At 44.7% G+C, this 18,711-nt stretch overlaps 1 protein-coding gene across 6 annotated transcripts in view; it reads left to right on the top strand.

The window, feature by feature from the left end:
• Positions 1 to 18,711, top strand: part of TRIO (trio Rho guanine nucleotide exchange factor) — a 257,003-nt gene that overhangs the window by 27,722 nt on the left and 210,570 nt on the right. Inside the window, exon 1 of one of the 6 annotated variants that reach the window (XM_083449241.1) lies at positions 10,554 to 10,737. The exons of 4 other annotated variants lie outside the window; for them this stretch is intronic. In XM_083449241.1, coding sequence (XP_083305367.1) covers positions 10,668 to 10,737 — 70 coding nt within the window. In that variant the 5' untranslated portion in view covers positions 10,554 to 10,667. Of the gene's footprint in view, positions 1 to 10,553; positions 10,738 to 17,232; positions 17,252 to 18,711 lie in introns of those variants that run through there. One more of the 6 variants, XM_083449244.1, reaches the window with a different exon arrangement.

Raw genomic sequence — 18,711 nt, 5'->3', positions numbered from 1 at the left:
TCTTTCCTTACGACCCCTGGAACTTGAAGCAGAAGTGAATTCCGAAAAGGCTCATTTGCTGCCTCCAAAAAGGCCGCCTTCGTACACTTTGACATGTCGCCTCACTTCTGCGTCTTGTGTTTTTGGGAGTGGGTGGAGGCAAATGACGTTGGGCTTGCCGTTCGATAAATAGAAGTATTGAGACCCGGCCAAAACACGGGTCATAAGGGAAGTACTGAATCAGAAGCTCATTCCTAAATAAGGCGTCTGTTTTTAAAAACACAAACCTTTTGCCTCCCGTATCTGCTGCTCCCTGGATGGCTGAATCGCTCGTTTTTATACATGAGTAAAGTGTGACTGGTGCTGTGAATCATCATTTGTTAACTCTCCATATCTGGTCTGTGTTGAAACTTTGCTTGTAAAGACCTAGAGAAAGTCTTTGTGCCTGAGATTAAAAAACAAAAATCAAACCCATGCTCAAAACTCTCCCTGTTTTGAGTTGGTGAAAGAATCTTTCTTTTCGCAAAATCCTCTGAATCAATAATTGCTTATTTGCCTTGCTTCTGCTCTTCCTCATAAAGAAGCATTGTCTGTTTGGCATTTAGTGAAATAATCAATGCTGGGTATGTTTGAGTATCTCCAACGAGGCGGCACAATTTGACGAACAGCCGTAAGGAAAACGGAAATATCAAACTTTCGGCATAGCATTGCTCTGAGAAGGGTAGATTTTGATAATAACAATGAAAGGAAGTGTGCTTGTGTATGCATGTTTAGACTCCATTGTCTGTTGGTGGCGTTCAGTGAAGTCGGTGGGTTCTGAAACTTTTTGGAGGACAGCAGGCCTTGCGTCCAAGGGGAAATCTTGAGTCTCAGACTTTTCTTTCGTGAAAAGCAATGAGACAAATTAGGCTCTACGAGAGATGGGAACCTTTTTGACTTGAGGGCCGTGTTCCTTCATGTGCCCATTTCTGTGGTGCGTTGTGGCCACAGGCAAACAGTGGGTTGAGCAACAGATGCAACTCCTCCTTTCAAAGGCCTGGAAACGATGCCTTATGAGGAACGGCTAAGGGAGCTGGGCATGTTTAGCCTGGAGAAGAGGAGGTTAAGGGGTGATATGATAGCCATGTTCAAATATATAAAAGGATGTCACATAGAGGAGGGAGAAAGGTTGTTTTCTGCTGCTCCAGAGAAGCGGACACGGAGCAATGGATCCAAACTACAAGAAAGAAGATTCCACCTAAACATTAGGAAGAACTTCCTGACAGTAAGAGCTGTTCGACAGTGGAATTTGCTGCCAAGGAGTGTGGTGGAGTCTCCTTCTTTGGAGGTCTTTAAGCAGAGGCTTGACAACCATATGTCAGGAGTGCTCTGATGGTGTTTCCTGCTTGGCAGGGGGTTGGACTCGATGGCCCTTGTGGTCTCTTCCAACTCTATGATTCTATGACTTTCCCAGCTATGCAGGAGTCAGATATTTCTACAGAAAGACACATCTCTCCTTTCCCTTATCCAGGCAAGCAAGAAACATGTTCGCGGTTCAGGGATGCATTCCTGGCAGGCAAAAAATTCCTGGCAGGGCTGGTGAGTGTTGTTATTATTTTGACTGTTACATTACCTCGTTATTTCCTCCAAGAAGTTCAAAGTGATGTATAGGGTGTCTCCCTCCCCATGTTTTCTTCACAACAGCCCTGTGAGGTTGGTTGGGCTGAGAGACAGCGGTTGGCCCAAGGTCACCCCAGTGAGGGATGTGGGGATTTGAACCCGTGTCTATCGTGTTTCTAGACTAGTACCACCCAGTTTGTGTTACCTCTGAGGAGACAGACCCACTGACTTGGAGGGTTTCCTCCCCTCTTCATAGTAAAGGTCCTGTGTGTGTTTGTGTACGAATGCAGCAAAAACTAGGTTAAGATGGGTAAATGTTAAATTGTAGGTATAAAAGTGATGCAATGAGATATGGGTTGCTTTTATGAATTGCACAACTAATATCTTCAGTATCTCTTTGTTAGGTATTACGGACACTAATTAGTTGGTGTCTGATTTGTACTCAGTGTTGCCATGTACTTGGGTTTAATTTCTTTGGAAGAACTTGTATTAATCCATCTTGTATTTTTATGCTGTGAACCACCCTGACATCTGCGGATGAAAATATCATTTAATAAATAATAATATCTCATTTAATATAATGATGATGATATAAATAGTAGTAAAATGCTTGGGCCCTGATCCCAGTGAAGTCAAGCTCCTGTCAGCAGCAATGAGACTTGAATTATTTTTATTTTTTAAAACAAATTTTATATATACCACTCGATCGTAAGGCAGCCTCTAAGGAGTTTAAAATATATTAAATGCGTACTGCTGATGCTTAAAGCTGCATGCTAGGCAGCAGAGGGACGCGGGTGGCGCTGTGGTCTAAACCACTGAGCCTCTTGGGCTTGCCGATTGGAAGGTTGGCAGTTTGAATCCCCATGATGTGGGGTGAGCTCCTGTTGCTCTGCTCCATCTCCTGCCAACCTAGCAGTTTGAAAGCACGCCAGAGCAAGTAGATATATAGATACCGCCCTGGTGGGAAAGTAAAAGGCATTTCATTGCAGTCTTGCTTCTGTCACGGTATCTCGTTGCGCCAGAAGCAGTTTAGTCATGCTGACCACATGACCGGAAAGCTGCCTGTGGACAAACGCCGGCTCCCTTGGCCTGAAAGCGAGATGAGCACCGCAACCCCATAGTCGCCTTTGACTGGACTTAACCATCCAGGGGTCCTTTACCTTTATTTTTATTAAAAAAAAACCACAAACAAACAAAACCTGCTAGGCAATGTGCTTCTTCAACCCTGAAGCATTTTCTAAACATCTCGTTTCCCATGTTTTATTGTTAGCCTTCGAGTTATCTGGATTCACCTTTTCTGTGCTCCTAGGTTTGTGATACACAAGCAGTTGGCACCCTAATGCATTCCTGAAATATCTTGGTGTAACCAAGGAAGCTGGATGGGTTGTCAGCCGCTTAATTGTGTGTTGAGTATCTTTTGCCCATTGCCAAAGGTCTTTGGCTGCAATCCTAGATGCACTTACTTGGGGATAAGTCCCACTGAAGTCAATGATGCTTCCTTCTGGGTAAGCATATCTAAGGTAATACTCACATTTCTTAACAGCAGTCGGGAGCTAAAAAAAAAGGGGGGGGGAGCAGGATACTTGCATCATTTTGACCGATGGTACTCCTTCTGAGAAGCTATTCCAAAAGCAATCTGAAAAACAATTTGGTGTAGCCAAAGCTGAGAGGAATGAGTTAACCTGTTCCAAATCAGGAGGTCTCTATAATATTCTTAGCCAATCATGTCTGCTGATCAACGAAAGGTGGCAATTTTTTCTTCAACAGGAAACATTGCATTTTCACTTGATGCTGCTGTCCTGGCTTTTGCACACGCGACTCCTAGTAGCAAGAAAATTGCATAGCTTGGCATTTTCTAAAGCTTCGCATTAGTAATTGCCCCCGATTCGTAATTGCACTGCAATTCACCGGCTCAATTGATTGTAAACACACCAGAAACAATATTTCCCCACATCCCAGTTGCCAGCATAGCACCTTGCCTTACAGGGAAAAAATGCCCGAGGGGTGTGCACTGAATAATTACTCCCATTTAAAATTTCTGAGTTGAGCATATGTAAGAATTTTGTTCGAGGAAAGTAAATCCATCTTATATGTAACATAGATAGACTTCAAAACTGTTTCCTCCAACTCCCCCCTCCATTCAACTGTTGTACAGTGTTCACGAAGTTGATGTTGAATAATCATTGCTTCGGCACTGGTGATCTTTGCTTCTTCCAGTACACTGGCATTAGTTTGCCTGTCTTCCCAAGTGATGGAATCTTTTGAGGCGTTGGAGATGGTGTTTATAAGTGGTCCATGTTTCACAAGCATACAGTAAGGTTGATAATACAATAGCTTTGTAAACAGGCATTCTGGTTTTCCTACGACTGTCCTGGTCCTCAAGTGCTCTGCACTTCAGTCGGGAGAAAGCTGCAGTCGCAGAGCTCAGACGATGCTGGATTTGGGCATCAAGGTCGGCCCTTGTGGAAAGATAACTGCTGTCAGCCATCTCACCTGGCTTCACTAAACAGAGAGCCAAGACAGTGAGGCCCTCTACTTCAGAATCATAGAAACATAGAATTGCAGAGTTGGATGAAACCCTCTAGACTAACCCCCCTGCAATGCAGGGATATGCAGCTGTCCCACACAGGGTTCGAACCTGCAACCTTGACATTATCAGCACCATGCTCGGACCAACTGAGCTATCCTGACCTGTCATGCGGTTTTTGCTCTGCCAGGACCATTTCATCTTGATCACAAGTAACGTCATGAAAGTGCTAATGCCTAGAGGTCCTTCTTTGTCTCTGTACCCGAATTCTTCACGCTTTCAAAAATGCTCCACGATCTCTCAAAATTCACTATTGACAGCAGCACCAAAAAAGAGAGACCCCCCTCTCAAAAGAAACGGCTGGTTATACTATTCCATTAGAACAGTTTCCTGCTTTGCATGGATACATAAAAGATAGGATGGAGTCTAATAATCTAAAAGTGGCTGCTCAGCTCTTAACAGGTGGCACTATAATATCTGTATTGAGAGAGATTCTGTATAATGCGCCGGTTACTTAGGAACTGGGATATTGCTTCTGTGATTGTGTAAACTAGCTTAGAGAACATGCTAGAGAAGAAAAACAATTTAATTGTTTTTGGTAGCGTACTCCTGCTGGACTGCCGTTAGCTCTGGGAAAGGCTAGCTGGAGGAGCAAGAAGGCTTCCATGGGAAGAGATAGTCTTTTAGGTACATATTCTGGACCTTCAGTTGAGCATGGCTGTCACACCACCGCATTTCAAATATTCTTCGACGCAGAGCACATTGCAGTTATTTAATTTAGAGGTAACCAAAGGCATGTCTCACTGTGGCCAAGTCTGATCTTCTTAGCAGTGGGTTTATTTAGATGCTGGACCTCAGCATCCTTGGCCATAACTTCTACTGGAGTATCCAAGAGCACTCCCAGACCAGAAACGTTTAATTTCGAGGGGAACACAATGGCATACAAGACAGGCTGAACCTCTGCTCCCAGATCAGTTGACGTCCTTTGTTCTTCCTGATTAGGCTTCGTTTCGTTAGTCTTTGACCAGTCTATTTTTGCTTCCCAGAACTGATTCAGAATATCAGCAGCTTTTCTGAAACTGAGAGAGAAAGCCTTGTTGGGTACACTCTTGGGAGAAGGTCACGTCCATTTTATAACAGCTGCACTGGCTTCTAGTAGGTTTATGGACACAATTCATTAAAGACCTAAAATGCTTTGAGCCCAAGGTAGCTAAAGGACCAGCTCCTCCCTATAGGCCTGCTTACTTTTTAAAATCATAGAATCATAGAGTTGGAAGAGACCACAAGGGCCATCGAGTCCAACCCCCTGCCAAGCAGGAAACATCACCAGAGCACTCCTGACATATGATTGTCAAGCCTCTGCTTAAAGACCTCCAAAGAAGGAGACTCCACCACACTCCTTGGCAGCAAATTCCACTGTCGAACAGCTCTTACTGTCAGGAAGTTCTTCCTAATGTTTAGGTGGAATCTTCTTTCTTGTAGTTTGGATCCATTGCTCCGTGTCCGCTTCTCTGGAGCAGCAGAAAACAACCTTTCTCCCTCCTCTATGTGACATCCTTTTATATATTTGAACATGGCTATCATATCACCCCTTAACCTCCTCTTCTCCAGGCTAAACATGCCCAGCTCCCTTAGCCGTTCCTCATAAGGCATCGTTTCCAGGCCTTTGACCATTTTGGTTGCCCTCCTCTGGACACGTTCCAGTGTGTCAGGGTCCTTCTTGAACTGTGGTGCCCAGAACTGGACACAGTACTCCAGGTGAGATCTGACCAGAGCAGAATACAGTGGCACTATTACTTCCCTTGATCTAGATGCTATACTCCTATTGATGCAGCCCAGAATTGCATTGGCAATTCTGCAGAGCAGAATGTGGAGCAGGATTTCCTCCACATCCCATGATTTGGGGAGACACAGCTGGCTGGGGCATTAGAGAGGACGTTCTTTGGGGCAAATTGATTTGGTCCCCTTTCTTGGCATTATATTTCCTTCCCTCACCACCACACCAGCCTGTCAGTGCACGTTCTCCAGACAGATGACAAATGCTGGGGTTTGGTGCTTTGTTTTTGAAAATGTAATATTACTTGCCTCACCGGGCTTTGATTCTCCACCCCCCCCCCCCCACCACAAACACATACATAGGCTTTCTTATGAGAAACAGGTCACTTACTCAGTGCTTCCTGGTCAAATAAAACAATGTTGTGACACGCAAACTGGCTTCGTGATGACGCCAGTTCCACAACCGTAGCAGAAACACTGCTTTGAACCTGTTTGTGATGTCTTTATGATGCTGCAACAAATACACCTGGTTTTCAAACTTTCTCATATGCTAAGGACCCCCTCAAGCATTACAGGGGATTCTGGGTAATTCAGACGCATATCATGTGGCAAATTGGCCAGCTTAGGCCTTTCAGTGGCCTTGTGTGAGGATGAGCACACGAAGTTCTTCCTGCCATATTTGCATTGCAGATTTTCAGTGGTGGGCAATGTTTCTTTTTTATAATTTTTTATTGTTTTCTGCTTTACTATTTAAAATACGGTACTCTTTTTATATCCTTAAGATATCAACGACTCCCCTTCTTCTCTTTCCATGGTTCATTTTACATATCACAAATCCCTGCATATTTCACGAAAACTTGAACTGGTGGAGGTGGAGTGGTTTCTGCAACTTCTCCATAGGGCCCAGAACTGGAACTAGCTGCCCGGACACTAGGTTGGTGCATGTAGCCATCCGGAGCTACAGAAACGACTGTGGTATCTTTGACCATAAAGAGTTAACTATCTGCCGTGTGCATTCCTTAGCTTCAATGCTTCAGGTGAAATACCTGAATTTCTGTGCTTGGAAGTTCAAGTTAATAAGGAAGCTGAGCCACTGCTGCAAAGGAGATGAAAACGTCTATTCTAGTACAAATGTTTTACTAGGAAGAAAGGGGGGGGGGGGAATGCTTTCGGATACCAAATGCTCCAGTAGAAAGCGCCACTTGATGACTTTATTTCCTTAACTTGGTGTTGGCTGAGATTTCAGAAATTGCCTTTGAAATCTGGCGAGAATATGCTTCTGTGTAATAACAAAAACGTCCTCCAATTGCTTCCTTTTGCATGCTCTGTAACCTATCATTACCAGAAAAAAAATTAGGGTTTTTTTTTACTGGTCAAGCTCATCTGTCTGTAGTTAGGCGGAGAAATCTGTACGCCATAGATGAGTCATTTTCAGCACTGACTCAGATCCTTTTCTCGACTCTTTTGGAAGGAGATGCTCACTTCAAAACCTTCTGGAACTGAAGGCTTGGCTGCCGCGTTTGCCTCTTAATAATGCGCCATGTGAGCAGAATCCCCTTCTCTTCCTGAACAGGCCTCTAGGGCTAGGGAGTGGGGCTTCCTCTCCCCTGAAGCCAAAATGGGCAAGGATTGCTTTGGGTCAGTTGTACTGCTTTGCATTGCATTTTCTTTAGGTAAGAGCAGGGGTCGGCAAGGTTTACCTCGCCTGGGCCGGTTCACTCCAGCGTAGACGCCTCTGTGGGCTGGATCGCACGCGTGCCCCCGATTTCCGGCGCCCTCGCAGTCACGATTTCTGGTGCCTGCGGAAACAAGTCCCCGCGCTATGCTGCGCCATTTTAGCGCAATGCGTGGGGACATGCCAAGCAGGCGGCTCGGTTTGGGGGGGGGCTCGTGGGCCGGTTAAACGACCCCCCTGGGCCGCTTGTGGCCCTTGGGCCTTAGGTTGCCAACCCCTGGGTTAAGAGCATAAGGAACACCCCCCCCACACTGATTCAGTAGTGGTGAGGTGTTGTTGTTGCTGTTGTTGTTGTTTCATTTAGTCATGTCCGACTCTTTGTGACCCCATGGACCAGAGCACGACAGGCACTCCTGTCTTCCACTGCCTCCCGCAGTTTGGTCAAACTCATGTTCATAGCTTCGAGAACACTGTCCATCCATCTCATCCTCTGTCGTCCCCTTCTCCTTGTGCCCACCATCTCCCCCAACCTCAGGGTCTTTTCCAGGGAGTCTTCTCTTCTCATGAGGTGGCCAAAGTATTGGAGCCTCAGCTTCAGGATTTGTCCTTCCAGTGAGCACTCAGGGCTGATTTCCTTCAGAATGGATAGGCTGGATCTTCTTGCAGCCCATGGGACTCTCAAGAGTCTCCTCCAGCACCATAATTCAAAAGCATCAATTCTTCGGCGATCAGCCTTCTTTATGGTCCAGCTCTCACTTCCATACATCACTACTGGGAAAACCATAGCTTTAACTATACGGACCTTGGTTGGCAAAGTATGTCTCTGCTTTTTAAGATGTTGTCGAGGTTTGTCATTGCTATTCTCCCAAGAAGCAGGCATCTTTTAATTTCGTGGCTGCTGTCACCATCTGCAGTAATCATGGAGCCCAAGAAAGTAAAGCACCCGCAAAGGTGTTCCATGAAGCTGCCACCCTATTTAAATGTTGCTTGCTGTGGGTGCTGGGCCCCTTGCTTCTGTACCGGTGGAATATCCTCCTGTGACCCAGGCAGTCTGCATGCTGCGCCGTTTGTGTTGGACAGAGCCTCTTAAAGTCTTAATAAGACGCTAGCTGTGGGAAACAGCTATAGGATTAAGTGCTTTCTGCATTTGGGCTCCATCTGCACGAAGCATTTAAAACAGCATCGTACCACTTTAAATGGTCGCGGCTCCCCCCGCCGCCGCCGAGTACCCTGGGAACTGTAGTTTGTTAAGGGCGCTTAGGGTTGTTAGGAGACCCCCGTTCCCCTCACAGAGCTAAAATTCCCAGATTTCCCAGAGGGATTTATTGTTACACCACTCTGGGAACTGTAACTTTGTGAGAGGAACAGGGGTTTGCTAATAACTCTCACCTAGTCCCCCTACCCGCTTACCAGGCAGGTGGGATATAAATAAAAAAACTGTTAGAATTATTATAATTTTTATTTTGCCTTCTTGGTGCAATTGGGACTCTGCTCAGATAATGAGTGGAGGAAGTCTATAAGGTAATCTTGGTGGTTTTGCTACTTACCTTCTCTCATTCCTTCAGTAAAAATGACTTAGTACCAAATGTTTAACTGCCTCCCCTGTCCAGGCTTTGTTTTAAAACAAGCTGCTTAAAGCAATGTGTGTGTGGTTGTTGTTGTTTTTATAGTACAGGTCCAACCAGTCTGAACCTTCCTGTTTTCTGTAGCGTTTTAAGGATTGTGTAGTTTAAGATCCAAATTGTCCTGAAATTGGCAACTGCCTGGCGCCCAGGCCTTACTAGGAAGGGAGTCTGCCAATTTCATGCAAGTACCTTATAGCAAAGTTTCCTACATTTACTGTAAATCTCTCCAACACCAGCTTTTAGAAGCTGTTTTGCATAACATGAACCTGCATGTGTGGAATATATATATATATATATATATATATACACACACACACACACACACTATGCAACTAATGCAGGTCCAATAGAGACCACGTGGAGATCTCTGAGTGCCAGGTTGGTGAATGGGGAAAGCAAAATGTCACTTAGAGAAGTATCTGAAATATTTTCCTTGAATTAGTTTTATTCTGGATTGTTTCGTTTGATTTTTTTTCTTTATGTGTTGCAAACTGCTTTGAGATTTGTTCTTTAAAATATAAAGCGGTATAAAAATGGAATTAATAATAATAATAATAATAATAATATCAGGGATATCAGGGAAAGGGGAACAGTGTCTAGACCATGGGTAGGCAAACTAAGGCCCTGCGGCCGGATCCAGCCCAATCGCCTTCTAAATCCGGCCCACGGACGGTCTGGGAATCAGCATGTTTTTACATGAGTAGAATGTGTGCTTTTATTTAAAATGCATCTCTGGGTTATTTGTGGGGCACAGGAATTCGTTCATTATTTTTTCCAGAATATAGTCCGGCCCCCCACAAGGTCTGAGGGACAGTGGACCGGCCCCCTGGTGAAAAAGTTTGCTGACCCCTGGTCTAGACTTGCCATTGTGGCGACTGCAGCCCAGGTTTAAGGTGTCATTTGGCGATTAGTTTTTATGTCTTGAGTTTCTAACCGCGTGTGTTTATGTAGCGTTGAATAAAGCATGTACTGTTGGCATGCCACGGGCAGATAAACACTGACCAGCACTCCTTTCCAAAGCAGTAATATTAATGATAACCGAAAGTTTTAGCTTAAGGCAAAGCATTAACAGCAGACCAATCAGTGGGTAAAATGTTTGCATGCATAGCCCTCTTTAAGTTCAGCGCACACAAATTAAACCTAAGCGAGTTTCTTTCTAGCGTGTTGGTTAGCATTCTTAATTCCTGCAATTCAGTTCTCCTGTCAGCAACCCCTCTTTCTACAAAGATTTGTTTGCAGCCCTTTCACTGGGACCTTTGCCTATAGCAGTGCTGGCCATGTCCTGTCGTTAGCTGTGAACAGTTGCAGCTTGGTATTACCAGGGGATTAAAAGCAATCATTGCCAAAGCCTATTTGGTAGCAAATCCAGTCAAAGCAACTGTTGAGCAAGCTGACGTCCTCACAGGGTCTGGGAGGAAGATGTCGAAGCAGACGTCGTGCGCCGGGCTATGGGTGTCGTGAAGACCCCGATCTTTAACGCGCAGCCATGGTGGAAGAAATACTGTATCTTCAAGATCTGCTGTTTCAGGAAGAGAGCAAGACAGAAAGGAGGGGAGGTAATTTAAGTTCAGCAAGAATTGGCTTTGGCTAGCCAGACGTTTGGCGCTGACCTAGTTTGTGCTTGCATTGAAGCAGTAAATTCCTAGAACCTGAAGCTGCCCTTGTCTTCCCTTTTTAAGAAGGGACCGTTTTGTTTTAGCAGTGAGCTTCAGGGTCTATAAGCAAATATATTGATTTTTTTTTTTAATTAAAAAGCCCGTTTTTAAAGTTGTTGCTTTGATTATGCTTGAGATTTAGCCCTGTACTCAGCTGTTGCATTTAGCTTCGTGTGTGTGTGTGAATGCTAATTAGCATTAAAGGGCTTGGTATAATTTCCTCTCTCTTAGAAATATGTGACTCTCTTTTTTTACCAAATGGAAGCCAAAGAAAATGGAGGGTTGGTGATACTCTAAGAATGGCAGGCTGGTTTGTTGGTTAATAGTCATGTAGCTTGCTGAACCTATAAATGTATTTAGTGTTTCGTCATTTCTTCAGTTGCAGCCTAGGATCCATTGTCTTGGTGATTTTCTTCAGGTGATTTTATAATATACCAAATAGCAATGGTTCATTCCTATATGCTGTATAGAACATGCTCTATATATTATAGCAACCTTATTATTAATTGAACAGTGATTCATTTTGATGAGCCATTTTAAAAAATATAGTGCTGTCAATGTACAGGTCGTTTTGTTGAGTACCACAAGCCAAAACCCCATTGAGTTTCCAATTTAAGTGTTGACAAACGGAGGGGAGCAAATGAATAAATGCCTACATCATTTCCAGTTTGGTGCAGGGTATTTGTGTGTGTAACTGTAGAGACCATACAATGCTTTGTTGTTAAAAACGTAGAAAAAGAACCCTGGCCCGGTGACGGCATTTGGTTCGGCCTAAGAGGTGTCAATGTGCGTCTAATTTTAGAAGATGGTGGCAGCATTCTTACTTGACACTGTTTCCTGGTAACCTTTTTGTTGATCCTTTCGAAAGGCATCTGAGAAGGAAAGTTACGCGAGAAAATGCCTGGTATGTGACCTCATTTTCCATTTCTGTTTCCAGATGTAACACTGTAGAGTCTCTTGAAAAAATAATAATAACGGGACTCTGGTCGTGTGATGGAAATGGCTACGGGTTTAATAATCTGATATTCCAGGCCAAAAAGAGCTAGGAAGTAATCAAGCCTATAAATGGCTTTTTCGGGGGTTGGCATGATATGTGCTTCATCTTTGCCATCTGATAACCTCCTATGGATATTAAAAGCATAGGTCTGAGAAAGAGTAATACAGATGTGATCTTTGTTGGAGTGGCCACTTATGCCGGAAAATTCCCAGCCAAGGAGACTCTTGGAAGATGAAAATGCTGAATAAAAATATTGACTTTGCCACTAGGCTGCATTAATGCGATTTACTTTTTAATCTTTTCATTTTGAGTCCCGGCCTTAATACATATTATAACATGAAAAACTGCAGTCGGGATTCCTGTGCTAAATATTACTGGCATCAGATGCTGTGCGAAATTTCTGCGGCTTTCACAGTCAGATCCTCGTCTTTTTCATGTGTGTGTGTTCCAGCCTATCGACTGATCTTTAGCAGCTCTCCGCTCTTCTTTACTGTCTCATTATGCAAATATTTTCAAGTGAACATAGATCTTCAGACAGATTTCCCCCCTTCCTTTCCCAACTTCCTTTATGCATCTGTATCTAGGCCAAGCATTGTTGGACTCCAACTCCCATTAGCTGTAACCAGCATGGCGAATATTCAGAGATGTGGGCTAAAAAGCAAAACAAAACATGCCACTGCTGGTTAGGAGGAATTAAAACTATTTCCTTGTCTAGAAGAAGGAATCAACTTGAAGATGTACCACACACTTGTAGGTGGCGACTTCTAACATTAAAAAAACCCACACAAAACAGAGCTATGCTTCTGTACTTGTGGTCAAATGTTACCATGATTGGAGTAACCTCAGGGCTTTCCTGATAGTCTCCAAAGTGATTGCTTGAAAAGCAAGCTCAGGTGGAGGATTCAAACGTGTTTTAATGATAATTCAGCTGCTCCTGTTAGATGCTTAACAAGCAGCAGCTGCTTACAGGCCCTGCCCATTGTTTGATACAGGGCAAGGCTTTCTCTTTATGTTGACTATCGGTGCAGCCCAGCAGCACGGTTTGCAAGCATTTGTTTACCTGGTAGAAGGTGAGGAGTTTGCTAAGTGATGTGTGTGCAACTGTTGTATCCTGCTTTGGAAAGTGTACTTCGAACTTTATACTTTCAGTTTGCCCCACCCCTTGCTGCAAAGCCACAGGCTCATATTGGTGATCTCAACCTGTTGGTTTTTAATGTTGTTTACTGTTGTGTTGTGATTACGAAGCTGTATCCATCTGTACAGACACAGCAAATGAATTTGGGGGCATTGGCTAGTACTTTGAAGTTCAATGGGACCACCAGGCCTTTTTAGTGAGCGCTCGTCTCTTTTCTCTCATATGGAAGGCATATTTGGGGGTCCTTTGAGTGATGATTTAACCTGCTTCCTTTCTGTTCCGAAGTTGGGGGGGGGGCAAGAGGTGTGAATTTTGCTTCTCTTTGTGCTATTACAGTGGTACCTCGGGTTACGAGCTCAGTTCGTTCCGGAGGTCCGTTCTTAACCTGAAACCGTTCTTAACCTGAGGCGCGCTTTCTCTAATGGGGGCCTCCCGCTGCCACACAATATCTGTTCTCCTCCTGGGGTTAAGTGTTCTTAACCTGAGGTACTACTTCTGGGTTAGTGGAGTTGGTAACCCAAAGTGTTTGTAACCCGAGGTACCACTGTATTACACTTGACGGTAGCGTGCATATTTTGCTATAGTGAATTGGCTCTGCAATTTTGTGTTGTCGTGGATTAATGGCATCTGATCTTACACAGCGTCCTTAACTTTTCTATTGTGAGTCTTTTTCCATTGACAAAACGGAAGGCCAGAGGTCAGGTTAAAGCAGCAATCGTATACAGTGCCCCAGACATTAGCAGTAGTATTGACACATAGCTTATGTTTGGTTCTGGACCATGTCCCCAATGTCTTGATTGTTGCTTTCCTTTTCCTCCTCTACAATTGTTGGACATTTAGGTAGCTAGGTAGTTTTCCTTTCCATATGACCTGGCAGTTCAGCCTGGCTATAGTCATTTCGATGGCACATTGTGAGCAGGCATAGCTGTCAAAACTTCTTGTCTTGCCATAGTCCTATAGCATCACTCTGCAGTTTACCTGTTGCTTGGTAATGTTAGCTGTTGCCTCTTTTGAGTTAGGTCCACAACCCACTCTCTTTTTCTTGTGGGTAGAATTACAGTGGTTCAGCAGTTTCCAGGTATTTGTATACTTTTGGAATTAGACATCTGCTTCCATTGTTTATGATCAAAGTTGTACTCTAGTCTTTTTTTAAAACATAAACAATAGCCCCTTATAGTAGGTCTGGTCTCCATTTTCACTGTAGTACAATTGCCAATAGCTTCCAGTATGGATGAGAGATGCTTTGGGCTGCATCCATTTATGACATCTTAATGGTCAACATCTTAAAAAGCAGAGACATCACCTTGCCAACAAAGGTCCATATAGTTAAAGCTATGGTTTTCCCAGTAGCGATGTATGGAAGTGAGAGCTGGACCATCAAGAAGGCTGATCGCCGAAGAATTGATGCTTTTGAATTATGGTGCTGGAGGAGACTCTTGAGAGTCCCATGGACTGCAAGAAGATCCAACCTCTCCATTCTGAAGGAAATCAGCCCTGAGTGCTCACTGGAAGGACAGATCCTGAAGCTGAGGCTCCAATACTTTGGCCACCTCATGAGCAGAGAAGACTCCCTGGAAAAGACCCTGATGTTGGGAAAGATGGAGGGCCCAAGGAGAAGGGGACGACAGAGGACGAGATGGATGGACAGTGTTCTCGAAGCTATGAACATGAGTTTGACCAAACTGCGGGAGGCAGTGGAAGACAGGGGTGCCTGGCATGCTCTGGTCCATGGGGTCACGAAGAATCGGACACGACTAAACGACTAAACAGCAACAAGAGTTGAAACGGACCCTGGGGGTCATCTAGTCCAACCCCCCAGTGTTGCAGGAATCCGCATGTAACTCACGGGCTCTGCCACTGAGCAAAGTCCCCCATCGAAACACAAACAAGAGTGAATAAGTCTCGCTACTCACTTCTGCATTGGTCCTAAATGGATTCCATTTGGGAGACGTACCAACATAGGCAAACATTTGAGTTTGTTGGGTATGGGGCTCCCCAACAAGGCACCCTTTTCCTTCAGGATGTGACAAACATTTTGGCTTGGTTTGGGATCAGATTGCATTGCCTAAAAGGAAGGATTAAAAGAAGCTTTTTCCAGCAGTGCTGTACAAGTGAAAAATATGTTACCTTGGCACTATAGCAATGATTATTAGCTTGGTTGTGCTTTTGAGCCCCAGAGAGAGTTCCTGGATTAGCAGTTAACAGGAAATAAAGCTTATGCAAGTTCCTGTGTGGCAGGTGGTATGGGATGGATTTCCCACCTTAAAGTAAGGTGAAAAGATGCTCTTCTCAGATAGGAGTAATAAGCAAGCTCAGAAGAAGTTTTCTGCCCTTTCCAAGAGAAGTTTTCAGCAGTCTTTCTTCCTGTTAAATGTTAATCCAGTGCCCCCAACAGACTGTGAACTTTCTGTGGGAACAAACCTAACCTCCTTCCTGGCTTTTGCGTGTTCCCCTTTTCTTCTCCAATGCTGCTGTGAGGAGGAGCTCAGCTGTTTCTCCCTCCATTTTTGATTAACCACAGTTTGTCCGAACCCAGAGAAACCATGGTTCACCTTAACTGCTGTTAGCGGAGACATGCTTATGAAACTGGCTTGTTTTCATGATGATTACCCACCGTTGCGGTGCACCAAACTGCGCTTAATCTAAAGGAGGTGCTTCTGGTCTCCCTGGAGCCCGTTTAGAAGATGAAGAGGGGAACAGTTGAGCCTGGGATGGAGGCTCCATCCTTGTAATGCTGAACTATGGTTTAGCATTTGCATCTGAAGGAATCTGCCAGTGGGAGGCTTAGGGGTGGGGAGGGGAATATGGTTACAAAGCATTAGAATAGTAGGAAGCAAGCAGTGTTAGAAACTCAGGTGTATAGCTAGAGGGCACATGGGTCCTTAAAACAAGGTCACAGTCACCAATATGGAATGTCTAGTTGCTGTTTTTGGGCAAGATTGTTTTCAAGTCTTATTTTTCAAAGGATGGACTGACTGCGATCGATTCTGAGTTAAACATCTGGCTAGCTCCGATGACAACCTTGAGCTAGGTTAAGAACTTTGAGAACTTAAGGAAGAAAAGTCACTTGATCCATGGAGAGTCCACACAAATATTAGCCTATTCCTACCTCTTAATGGTAGGACGCTGGTGGCGCTGTGGGTTAAACCCACAGAGCCTAGGAATTGCCGATCAGAAGGTCGGCATTTCGAATCCCCGCGACAGGGTGAGCTCCTGTTGCTCGGTCCCTGCTCCTGCCAACCTAGCAGTTCGAAAGCACGTCAAAGTGCAAGTAGGTAAATAGGTATCGCTCCGGCGGGAAGGTAAACGGCATTTCCGTGCGCTGCTCTGGTTTGCCAGAAAGCGGCTTAGTCATGCTGGCCACATGACCCGGAAGCTGTATGCTGGCTCTCTCGGCCAATAAAGCGAGATGAGTGCCGCAACCCCAGTCTGTCACGACTGGACCTAATGGTCAGGGGCCCCTTTACCTTTGCCTCTTAATGGCTGCACAGATCATTCAAAATGTAGGAATATTCTTCACAACTGTGAGCAGGGCAGTGGGGTGGCGTGGGGGTAAGTGAAGACAAGTTGCAACAATGAACTATATAATGTTGCTCCCTGCTCCCGCTCAGGCCACACAGAAGAAGCATTTTGGTTCCTGAAATGCATTCCGATCGTGCAGATAAAATATAGGTGATAGACTTCTACAGGATGTGTTGCTTGTGGGTGAAAACAGTCAGGATCCAGTGATTCCCAGGCATTCACCTCCAGATGCTGGAGACATCAGGCACCATTCTGGCACCTGGGCATCTTGGTCGCAGGTGGCCAATAGTCAGGTGTAAAAAGCGCCTGGCTAATTTCAAACACCATTAGGAGCTGATAATTTACAAAGGTGACAGTTGTGGCTGTCCTTACTGATGTGGCTTTCCTCCCTCGTTGCTGTGGAGCGGGTCATTCACATATTTATAGAAGAGAGCTATATTTCTATCTATCGATCCGTTATTATAGCTGTAACTCTTGACCAAGTGCCTAGCAGACAAAGGTCTTCAGACATTTATGGTTGCTGATGATAACCTAAGAGGTAGAAACAGAGGCAAAACGGTGTTAAAGTTTTGCAGTAGGAATGGTTCATAACGCCTGTGTGTGTGTGTGTGTGTGTGTGTGGTGCATTCACTCGTGAATAACGCAGGAAAATGCACACAGACTATTTCATCTCCAGACAGTGCTTTGCGTAGCAGAGGTGGATCTTAAGAAACTAGCACAGACCATGCAGACCTTATAAGAGCCACATGGTTAAACAAAAGGTAAGCGCTGCGTTTTTATACTGATGAGAGGGGCTGATTTGTGTGTTCTCTGAGCAGGGAGCTGGCTACAGCCGGCTGAATTCAGGCAGGCAGCAAGAGCTTGGAAAAAATGGGTGTTCCCTTAGTGTGGCTTATGTCACTAGTGTTCGCCACTGGACAGAGCGCTGACTTAATAGGCAAAGCACAATGTGAGTGAAGCAGCCGGCTGGGCTGAGTAACAAAGGGAGTTGCCACCAGTTTTTGTGTGTGTGTTTTTTAATGCACATCTGGGGGAAAGAGTGTTTAGTGCAGTGGAGTTGCCTCACCCTTAGGAAGGAAATTTGTTTTTTTGTTTTTAATGACAAATGGAAAAGGGAGTGACCTTCCTGTCCTCCATTTACAAAACCCCACCCTTTGAATTCGTCCAGAAATCAGGTTGCCGTCCCAGTTTTGCTGTGAGTTTAATGCCATCTGTGGCTCTTGCTTGAGGTTTTAAAAGCAGGTTTCATCAGATTGCTTTGTTTGGGGTGGGAGAGGGAAAAACAGGTGTGTTTTTTGTGTGTGCCGAGTTCTTTCTGACATCTGGAAGCCCTTGTAAGAAGAGGGGGATCAGGGCAAGGTGGATCTCTCTCTCTCTCTTTTTATTTTGTGACATTTTCCAGCTTCAAAGGTAGGAGGAGGCAGGTGATAACTGCAGGAGCAGAAGAGGCAAAGCAGCTCCATCTGGCTGGGTGCTTTTGGTTTAAGCGTATTCACTGGCTCAGCTCTGCAAAGCGATGATGTAATCCGTTCTGCTGCAAGGGCTGCTGACTGTGGGTAGATGTTCTGTTGCTGCATTTTGCACGGATACCCGTGGCATTGTGCTGCTTCATTATCCAGAGTGGTTTCAGAGCTATCATAAAAGGCAGGTAGATTTTTGCCCCTTTCCCTTTGGAGTTTTGAATTATCTCCAGCATTGCGTCGCCTCTGAATTCTAGCAGGGCTGTGTGTTTGCTTATTAGGGAGGCGAGGGCTATTCCTTGTCCTCACAACTTGCCACTGTCAACATGGAATCTTTGGGACATCTGCCTGGGGATTGGATGCTGCCCTTATCCTCAGCTTTAGGGTGAGGCGGGGGAGGAAATATGGGTTGCTCTTGGCAACCACTTGCCTACATAAAAAGTGCATTTTTTCCTCTTTTGTGTGTAGCTCATTTTTCTTGGGATCTGAAAACATGTCACATATGGGCTCACTGCAGGAAAATCATGGATTTTAATTTTTATTTTTTTTGCAATAAAAATGTGTTTTTCTTTTAACCAATGCATTTTTAATGGGGATTCAGATGGTGCTTTTGCGATGGGGATATTGGGTTGATAATTTTCCAGGAGTGGTTTGAAAGGAATTCTGCAGTTTAGCACCAAACCTTTGTGCACAAATGCACAGCAACCAAAACTCTTCAAATCGTAGCGGAGGGAAGCAAAAAACTGATAAGAAGGGAGATG

Source organism: Podarcis tiliguerta (assembly GCF_965153285.1).
Source record: "Podarcis tiliguerta genome assembly, chromosome: 7".
NCBI lineage: Eukaryota > Metazoa > Chordata > Lepidosauria > Squamata > Lacertidae > Podarcis > Podarcis tiliguerta.
Note: the sequence above shows the minus strand (reverse complement) of the source record. Positions and strands in the feature narration are given on the sequence as shown.